The sequence below is a fragment of the Gracilinanus agilis genome, chromosome 4, assembly GCF_016433145.1.
Source record: "Gracilinanus agilis isolate LMUSP501 chromosome 4, AgileGrace, whole genome shotgun sequence".
Classification (NCBI taxonomy): domain Eukaryota; kingdom Metazoa; phylum Chordata; class Mammalia; order Didelphimorphia; family Didelphidae; genus Gracilinanus; species Gracilinanus agilis.
In genome coordinates this window covers 424,444,954-424,455,888 of record NC_058133.1, presented here as the reverse complement: position 1 = coordinate 424,455,888, position 10,935 = coordinate 424,444,954, and the positions used below count along the sequence as shown (strand labels likewise).

At 37.3% G+C, this 10,935-nt stretch overlaps 1 protein-coding gene across 1 annotated transcript in view; it reads right to left on the bottom strand.

The window, feature by feature from the left end:
- LOC123246974 (solute carrier family 22 member 1-like) overlaps positions 1–10,935 on the bottom strand; it is a 59,997-nt gene that overhangs the window by 36,581 nt on the left and 12,481 nt on the right. The window contains exons 2-4 of the mRNA XM_044675759.1: positions 8,494–8,597; positions 5,819–5,973; positions 4,048–4,216 (exon numbers count right to left, since the gene is read on the bottom strand). Of these exons, the coding sequence (XP_044531694.1) occupies positions 4,048–4,216; positions 5,819–5,973; positions 8,494–8,597 (428 nt within the window). The remainder of the gene's footprint in view (positions 1–4,047; positions 4,217–5,818; positions 5,974–8,493; positions 8,598–10,935) is intronic.

Here is a 10,935-nt window from a genome sequence, read left to right as displayed (position 1 = left end):
AGGAAGGAAGGAAGGAAGGAAGGAAGACCTGAAGAAAAAGAGAGACTGTACTTTTCCTCCTTAGCCAAGGTAGCTAACTCATAATAGAGAGCACTGCATCTACTGCTGGATTTGATGGATATGTTGGTTAGTTTCACTAAAGTGGTTTTTCTTTTCTTTTTGGCTTAAACACCATTACCTTGAAAGAACAGATAAGTTTGGGTGTGAAAAAAGCTAGAAAGACTCATATGAAGTGATACAAAGTGAAGTGAGCAGAACCAGGAGAATATTGTACACACTAACTGTAATAAAGTATGACGATCAACTGTGAATGACTTAATTATTATCAGCAATGCAAGGATCCAGGACAATTCTAAGGGAATCATGATGAAAAAGACTATCCACTGCTACAGGAGGAACTGACAAAGGCTGAATGCAGCTTGAAGCACACCATTCTTCACTTTATTTCCTCCATGAATTTTTCTCTACTGTAAGTGATATGTATCTTCTTTCACAACATGATGAACCTAGAAATGTGTATTATATAAAAACACTTGTCCAGCCTATATCATATTACCTGCCATCTTAGGGCAGGAGGAGGAGTGGGAAGGAGGAGAGAATATAGGTTGCAAAACATCAGAAAACAATTATTTAAAGTTGTACCAATCGGACTAGCATGTAATCTGGGGAAAAAAAATTCTTATTTAAAAAAAAGTTTGTGTTTTCAATACCTTTTACTGACAGCCATTTGTCACTTGGGATGCATCTTTTTGTAAAGGAAAAATATGTAATGTTTTTTAATTTGACAATTCTTATAAGCAGCTTTCCAATAAATAACCAGCAAACTTCTTTGTGAAGAAAATGTCAGTGTATGTCATTTTGAGGGGTAAAGATTTTTAAAAGGTTTTTCCTTGTTTTGGCAAATAAGTGCTTTATAGTGAAATCGTTGCATTTTTCCAATACCTGAATCTAGAACTCTTAAAATGTTTGGCAGAATGTTGTGTCTCTTCTAACTTTTTTTAATACATATTTTATTCTTCTTATGGGTTGTTTCAGGGATCAACTGAGTGGTTAAATGCTGATGCCAAGCAAAGATATCTCTCAAATATTCAAAGGGATCTGTTGTGGGAAGCCAATAAGAGAATAGATAAAAATCTGAGACCCCTCTTTTGACACCTCTTATGAGCCATACCTTTTCTTATTGGAAAAACATTATAGACTTATTGGAAAGCTTTGAGTCCATAACCAGACCAGAAGCTACTGAGTTAACAATTTCTCTCCTTGATAATTAAGAAGCCTAAACCCTAAAAAATATATTACTTAGATAAGGACTGGAGCCAGACAATTTAGTCCAGACTATCTGACCAGGTGCAGATCTGTAAATCAAGGCAGAATGCAATTAGAAACATCTCCATGAAATTTATTTCTGCTCCCAGAAGTAAACCCCTACTAATTGGTGGTTGGAATTTGGCCCTTGTCCTTGCACCCATATCTCTACTTTTTAGACTTTAATGGATTGTGTATGATTTGTAACCCCTTCACAGCTGTTACTCTTTCTTTGTGTTCTTTGTTTGAAACCAGTATAAAATAAAGTCCAAATCCCATAGCGTTAGAGCAACATGGGCTAACTACTAGTCTGGTTGTTCTCATTTTCTTTCTCCTGCCTTAACAATCCTAAGCCACCAACACCACTCAGGACCCCAAAACCAAATAGAGGGTTAGCTCCCTATAATCTGTGATCTTATCAATTTCAAAATTCCTTCGAGATCAATGAATGAATAAATGAACAAATATTTATTAAGTGTTTGTTATGTGATAAATATGGAGAATACAACAACAAAATGAAATAGTTCCTGCCTTCAAAGAACTAACTTTCTGATGAAGGAGACAATATGTAGATATAGATAGATAGATATGGCTATGGAAGTTGGGATAAAACAAATACATTCAGCAAGGGTTATGGCACACCATTTATAATAATCATAGAGGTCTAAGGCTCGTACGAAATTGGGGACTGTCCTGAACCAAAAATCCATAACATCTTGCATAAATGACCATGACATTATAGATATGCTAGATATGATGAATGTTATTCTAGCAAGTTTCATTTTGGATATCTCAGAAGACTTAAGGTTGTTTGCTAACTTTGCTCACCAATAAATATTATCAAGAATGTGAGATGATCTTGGAATCTTTAAGGTCAAAGGAAGGAACAAAGGTGAGATAGGTATTAGGAGAGAAATGGAAGGGATGGCTGAGTTTATGGAGGAATGGACAAGGTGGAATTGGATGGTAAGAGTACAGATGAGGTATTCAGGAGAGGCAGCTTAACAGACTAGATACTCAGGCTAGAGACAGAGGACACTGGGGGGAAATAATCTGAACCCTTCCAAGCACGAAAGGTACTTCTATAGATACAAGGAATAGGGCCAGTCGGAAATGGTTTAAATCTGACTTGAGGGCTTTCTTGTCAGTTTCTCAAATCCTCAAAGGAGGAGTCACAAGACTCCTCCCTGTCAGTTAAACTGAAGGGATTCAGGAGAAAGTATCAGGCAACTACTTCCTCCCAAGATGGATGCCTCCAGTTCCCTCAGAAAATAAAGGAGATTAATTCCTTCCCTCTCAACCCTTGCCTAATTCTTCAACACAATGATTCACCAGAGGGTTTGATTAGGTAACAAGGGGATTTATTAATGTTCAGGGTTAGTCAGAGGGAGAGAAGGGTTTAGGGCTTCTGACAACTGCTATGGAGAAACTCAAGATGGGGCAGGGTCACAGGAATGGGTTAGACTGAGAGAGAACCTGCTCTCTCAGCCAGGGAAGATTTGGCTGCCTTTAAAATAGAGGGTATACTAAATCAGTAAAGTAAGGGATAGTTTGTTTCAAGGATGTTCTACTTGCCTATGGGGAAACTAAACCTACAAAGTATTCACTAAAACCCAAAAGCCACCTTTCCTCCCAGAGCCCACAGGAAAAACAGGAAAGGAAACAGGGGAATGGTATGGAGAAGGTCAGGGAGAGGTCCAGAGAAATTAGCTAAGTTCAAATTGTCCAGAGACAAGGCACAGGCTAAAAGCAAAGCCAAAAGCCAAAGGCAGAGCTCCAGTTGGTCCTTCCACTCTCCTCAAGCCTCAGGAACCAACTAATTGCTTGTCAGGATTCTAAGGTTTAACTGCCAGAAGTTTTCAGTTAACTTTTGCAAGGGCAAAAGCCTTTATTGCATCTTTGCATTATGATAGATAGATAGATAGATAGATAGATAGATAGATAGATAGACCGACAGACCAACAATTAATTCAAAATAAATGCAAGATAACTTGAGAGATGGCTAAAGGAACCGAATCAATAAGACAGATTTCATGTAGACAGTGGCCTTTGAGATGAATGTTGAAGGAAATAAAGGCAGAGGGAGAAGGGAATACTTTACAGGCATAGGAGAGAGGACTAGAGAAATATTGAATACAGAAACATGAAAGCAGAGGTGGAGTTAGGAGTAGCAAGAACACTAATTTGGATGGATATAGAATACAGAAAGAGGAAAAAATATAATATGTTTAGAAAAGTAAGTCTAGTAGCTCTGTATGTTTAGAAAAGGCCAGGTTATCAGGACTTAAAATGTCAGGTAGAGTTTGTATTTTATCCTATATCCAGTAGGGAGTCCTTGGAATTTATTCAGTCAGGGGAGTGATATGGTTAGAACAGTACTTTAGAAGAATCATTTTGGCAGCTGTGAAGAGGATGGATTGTAGAAGGTAGACTTGAGGAAATTAGACCAGGTTGGAAGCCATTGCACTACTCCTGGAGAGGGATGCTGAGAGCCTAAATTTAGTGTTGTGTCTGAATGAGTAGAGAGAAGAGGATAAATATAAGAGATATGGCAAAGACAGAGTTAAGGATAGCGCTAAAGCTATGAACCCAAGTGATTTAGAAGGATAGTTATTCCATTGAAAGAAATGGAAACGTTCAGTAGAGATACAGATTTTAGAGGGGAAAAAATCATACAGATCCAAACTCATATATGACTGTTCATCATGTGTGAGTTGTTCTATCCCACTGAAAATTACTTACCAGTAATATAGCAAGCAGAGGAAAGTTGGTAGAGAAACAGTCAGTTGTAGCCATCGCCAATGGGGAATAATATAAGCAATTCCAGAGAGTATTACCAAGCCAACTGTAAAATTCATCTGGTAGACAATAGACACTGTTCTTCTGTATGCTGGGCCAACAAATTCTGTTACTAAAATAAAAGACATTTTGACATTTTGTTGTTGTTGTTCAGTGGCTTCAGTCATGTCCAATTCTTTGTGACCCTATTTGAGGGTTTCTTACAAAAGATACTAGACTGGTTTGCCATGGCCTCCTCTGGCTCATTTTACAAATGAGGAAACTGAGTCAAACAGGGTGCAGTGACTTGCCCAGGGACATATAGCTAGTAAATGGCTGAGGCTGGATTTGAACTCATCTTCCTGACTCCAGGTCTGGAACTTTATCCACTGTGCCACCTAGAAAGTTCATGAAATAAAGGTTCTAATGGTCATCACTGCAGCTTATAACCAATAGGAAAAAACTAAACATTCTGCTTTCAAAGCCTTACAGTTTGGGAACCTTTATTCTTATTTCCTCAAAGTGAGATCATAGACAACCTCATCCTAGGAGGTCTGATGATTTCTCCAATGTCAGGTTGCTAAAATGTCCAGAAGGTGGTAGACCCTTGTATCTCCTTTATCCTTCCCTAGAAAAGTACATAAAGTATGAACAATCTCCCATCCTTTGCCACTGAGAAAATGATTAATGCCCACTAGCTTCATGCAGCCTTTCATTGAGACTTGAAAAGGTGAATCTGCTTAAGTTATTTCCCTTTCCCAAAATCTTGCTGAGTTTGAGAGTCACTATGGTACAATAGCTACAGTGAAAGGACAACTGGGTAGTCCAGGAGATAGAGCACAGGGCCTAAAGTCAGGAGTTCAAATCTGGCCTTGAATACTAACAGGTCACATGACCCTGGACAAGTCATTTAACCTTGTTTGTCTGTTTCCTCATCTGTGAACTGAGATAGAGAAGGAAATGGCAAACCACTCCACTACCTTTGCCAAGAAAACCCCAAAATGGGTCAAAGAGTTTGACATAACTGAAACAATTGAATTACAACAAATGATACGGTGGATAGAACACTGGATTTTAAGTCAGACGATCCGAATTCAAATCCATTCCCTATCACTTACTACCTGTGTGACTTTGGGCAAGTCATATAACTTCCCTGAGCCTCAGTTTCTTCATGTGTAAAATGAAGGCACTGGATTTGATGACCTCTCAAATCCTTCCTAGCTGCTCTAAATCTATGATCCTATAAAACCTTATAACTTGGGGAGATTCTCAGGTTTTAAAGGAAATTTGTAAAGTATCATTATATGGTATTCCTCAGGTACTTAGCCATTCCTCAGGTTTTGGTTCCTGGTAGTAGGAATTTCTAAAATAAGTTTTGCTCCTTTTAATATGTTCCTTCCCTTTTCTCCTCCTATGTCTCCATCTCAACGTACTTTAAAAAATACACTATAACTGTAAAAACTATAAAACTGTAACTATATACATAAAATTCTAACTATAAAAGACTATTAAAAAGTTAAATCACTTACCCAAGTGTCTGAAGTGGGATGCAAACTCCAGTCTTTCCTAGTATTCACCTTCCCACCCCCCCATCCCCACCCCTCAGAGGTCTATGCTAAACAGTACTTCATCTCTCATCTGTATCAAGAAAAATAACTTCTCTGACCTGGTCTCAAATTTATTGTATCCCCTAATCAATCCTCTTATTTAAGTTCATGGAACCATCAATAATTACTCAAGATGTATCCAGAAGTCCAGCTCCCCTTGCTGACCAGTCCTTGCAGTAAACGAAAGATGACCAGAGACACATAGTTGGGTGCAATGGCCATGAGGACTCCCGAGAGAGAAGAGATGAAAACTGTAGTTAAGAGACACACTTTGCGACCAAACCTGCAGAGAAACAAGTGGAATCATGAGCTAAAGAAAAAGACAAGAGATTTTTGAAAATTGAAGTAAGGGCAATATGGCAGACCAGATCCATACTCCCGCAACTGGTTGAGCGAGCAGTTTAGGACTACTGATTTCTCATGAGATATTGTGATTTTACGGAGAAAAGGTACATTAGGCTAGTTGAGAAAATCATTGCTTTGCGTGGCTTTACTGAGGTTCATCTTTTGGTGGTATTTGGCCCATTTAAAAGGTGAGGTACCACACAACCAAAGCTATATTGTTGCCGTGAAAAGAGTCCTGAACTTAAAATTCCAGGATCTGAAATAGAATCTTAACTCAGCCATTCACTACTACCCATGAAATCATAAAACCAGTGACATATAGATATACATCACTTATTTTATATACACACACCCATATATATGCATTTTTTTTTACCCTTGTACTTCGGTGTATTGTCTCATAGGTGGAAGATTGGTAAGGGTGGGCAATGGGGGTCAAGTGACTTGCCCAGGGTCACACAGCTGAGAAGTGTCTGAGGCCGGATTTGAACCTAGGACCTCCCATCTCTAGGCCTGGCTCTCAATCCACTGAGCTACCCAGCTGCCCTATATGCATTTTATATATTTATTATTTTTATATTTATAGATATACTTTTATATTATGTACATATGTGGGTGAACTATTTCTATAGTTGTGATATATTAATATATGACATAGACATTAATTTATGTAAGTATATTTATATGTGTGTATATATATATATCTAACTTATCTGTGTTTACATATATATTTGTATATATGTACCTATGTATATACATATACATATATCTCTCATCCTCACCCCAAAGAATCCAGAAATGCATTTTAGTTAGTTTTCAATGACTTCCACAAACCCTGATGATTGGGCCACAAGGAGTAGCTTGGGTAGATTTTACTAGTCTACTTCTGTGATATTTATTTGCATGTTGATTAAATTGTAATGCCTGGATTATAATGCATTTACATGTATTAGATTGCAAGCTCCTTGAGGGCAGGGACTGTTTTTTTGTATCCCTAGGTCAGTGATGGGCAACCTTTTGAGTTTGGTGTGTCAAAATTCACCAAAAAAACAAGCATAACTCAGGTAGTGTGTCACTTAGAGAAAAAAACATAATTTTGTGATATTTATAGTTTAAATAACAAAAACGTATAATTGTAATATATAACTTATTTAATAAACCAAAATAGGTAAATTAATATAGGTAGAATTGTCATCTGTAGTGCACAGAGTATCTACACTACACTACAGCAAATGTTTCATCCTCGGCATGAGGCTTCATATTTCTCTGTATGTGACCGCATGCAGCCGTGTGTCATCGAAAATGGCTACGTGTGTCATAGGTTTGCCATCACTGCCCTAGGTCTTAGCACAAGACCTAGTCAGTGCTTGAGAACTGCTTATTGACTGATTTTAATTCTAGCTAATGCAGTTCAGTCACTCATTTATCTGCATCGCCAGAGTCTCTTAGTGCTGCTGGGAATATAGAAAGGTGAAACAATTTGTCTATGACCTCACAGCTGCTATAAGGCTTGATCAGACCCAAGTCTTCCTGCCTCCAAGATTGACTGTCTATCCTTCCTCAACAGTATCCTTGTGCCTCTTCATAAAGGATGTCAATCAGGAAATGTATTATCAGAAAAGAGGGTAAACTATTGACATGGATATTTAATTCAAAGAAGCCTTTATTAAGTGATTATTATGCTCAAGGCATCTTGGGATATGATAACTAAATCAAACCAGTCCTTGAAGGAATTTATGTTTTTCTAGAATGAGGACAGACTGAGGACAAAAAGATAGACCAAAGTTTGCACCAGTACCCCAGAAATGTGACATATTCCAAGGAACATCTTCCCAGGTTGAGGAGGGCCCCCTCTTTACAAAATTTATGAGACACAGGGACGAGAATCCTACAGGGTGAGGTAGTGGCCTATACCAGTAAATGGCATATCCAAATCAAAGTGGTATTGTAGAGAAAGAATTGAATTTAAAGGGCCTGTGTTCAAATCTTGCTCTGCTGCTTATTACTTTCATGTCCTTGGGTAAGTCATTTATCATCTCTAGGTCTCAGTTTCCTCATTTGTAAAATGAAGGACTTAGACTGTGGCCTTATAAGATCCTTTTCCTCTCAGTTCTATATCTATGAATCTGTAATCAATGAGATCACAGATCCATTGAACTAATGAAGAAATTTTGAATGAAGAACAAGTAATAAGGGATCAAGGTCTTTGTTTATGCCTGATAGATTCTGGGATACAGACAGGACTTGTGATTTCACTAACATAGAGAGTTCCCTGATGAGAAAATTCCTTCACCTTCTCTTTAATTATTCTTCACCTTCTCTTTAATTCATGGTCTTAAAGAGTTGCCTTGAATGAGGGACTTTGTTCAATTTCTTGCACATTTTTTCAGAGCTTCTAGGATGGTTTTAAGAAGCAAATATTTCTTTAACTGATTTAGAAATGGAAGCCCCTACATACCTGTCTGCTACATAGCCAATTCCCATAGATCCAAGAAAGAATCCAACATTTACACTGGATTGGATTAAGTCTAATTTCCAGGAATCTGCACATACCAGGTTAAACTGAGGAGACAAACCATCATTAGAAGAAATACAATTACAAAGAAAGAAAAACCATTTTTTGTAACATATTTGTAACACAGAGCTTATACAAAGCCAATACAAAAAATGTATAAAAAAATCATATGTGTATATCTTGGGGGTCCCATTCTTACCTTTACCTTTCTTCTCTCTTTGTTATAGATTTTGGTGGTGGTGGTGGTCCAGCCTGATATTTTCCATAAGAGTTTTTTTAATCTCTTACCTTCCATCTTAGAATCAATACTGGGTATGGATTCTAAGGAAGAAGAATAGTAAGAACTAGACAATGAAGGTTAAGTGAGTTGCCCAGGGTGACCCAGTTGGGAAGTGTCCAGAATGTGCTGGAAGAGGCTGCTCCCCTCCCCCTCTCCACATGGACATTTCTCACATGACCTTCCCCTCTGCCCAGCACTATGTCTGGGGTAAGGTGGAGGACTCACAGGAGGCATGAGGGCTGCAGTTTGGGCATTTGGTCTTGCCATCACTGGGTTAAGATATTGAGAGAGAATCAATTGATAAGGGATGTCTAATCAATTCCTCTCACACATACTCCATATGCACTTGGCTATTAGGATATAGTTTAGACCAAAGTTGAACAACAGCTGTCTTTTGAGATCTATTTTCAAAAGCAGACTAACAGTGCAAAAATTATGTTGTTTCATCCTCACTTAACACTCTCATTTGCATCTCTCTACTCTAATTATGATTACTTGTTGTGAATAATAGTCAACTTTATATCATCTCTTCTGTAAGTTCCTGGATATCTTATCTTTTCTCTCTTTCTCTCTCTCATACACACACACACACACACACACACACACACACACACACACACACATATATATATATCATATATATATATAAATCCTCCTAGCCATTCTCCCTTATAAGCAAAGCATAGAGCTCTTTATACAATTAATATTGAATTTATTTATTGAATTATCTAAATTTGAAAATTAATCTGTTTACACACATATGAATATTTCCTCATACAGTTTTTACGAAAGGCAGGAAAACATTAATAATTACTCAAAACAAAACCAAAATGTTTAAATGCCTTGGAAGAACAGTCTTAAAACTACAAAGCTAAAGATTAATGAAATGAATCAATCAGTGAAATATGCTTAAGAATTGGAGCTGAAAAGTGGGCTTAGTTGAAAAGGTAGAGAAAGATCCCACAGTTAGGCCATGTCTGGATATTTCATTCCATCTCAAATATTTACCTGGTAATGGAATACTATTGTGCTATAAGAAATGATAAGCTAGATGATTTCAGAAAAAGATGGAAAAATCCATAGGAACTGATGCAAAGAGAAATAAGCAGAACTTGGAGAATATTGTACACAATAATATCATCCAAATACTGGACAATGATTATCTATGAAAACTTGGTTACTCTCAGCAACACAATGATCTGGAATAATCCTGAAAGACTTAGGATGAGGAATGCTAGCCACCTCCAGAGAAAGAACTGTTGGAGTCATATTTCTCATCAATGCATTTTTGGTTTTATTTGGGGGTTTTGGTCATGTAAGACTTTGGAAGTGTGTTTTGCAAGACAATAAAAAAAATATTTACCTGATTTCTATGGGTTGTGTCTGTCTGTAAAGGACCAAAACATATCTCTGATTTTATTCTATTCTGCATTATAGTTGTGAAGATAAAATTAACTCTCCCTTTGTCTATTTTAATTTAATCAAATCAAGAACTTGAAGTCCCCCTACTTAGTACCTAGCTAACTATTAAGTAAGAGAACTCTCTTTACAAACATGTTGAAATCTCCCGGATTTACATGCCTGGTCTCCCCAGTGAATCATTTCACATATCCAGCTTATATCTCTAAAGATCTTTTGGCTAGAGGTGCATACAATATTGCACTATCTAAGGAGAAATTACAATAATCAGAGATAAGAGGGAAATAAAAGGGAAGGAGCAAAACTAAAGACTGGTAGGCCCACTGACAAAAAGCCAACTGGGGGCAGTCCCCTTTGGCATAAGAGTTTATATTCAGAAAAAATGTGTTTGATCCCCTTTAGTTCAATTAATTATATCAAAGTTCATTCTGGATCTTTGATGCAGTGTAGGCTTCTTTATGGCCCTTTTTCCAAACTGTTCACTTTCTTGATTTGAGGAGTTAGTGAGCTTCTTTTCCTGAAATTTCTCTCAAAATTTTTTTTTAAATCTTGGATTTTACAAAAATTATATGATCCCCCCTGAGGAGGGTGTTGACTAACACCCAGATCAACTCAGGATACATGTCTGAGTTATGGGATGTATGAACCAATTGTAAAAAAAAAAATTGTCATTGTGTTCATGACTT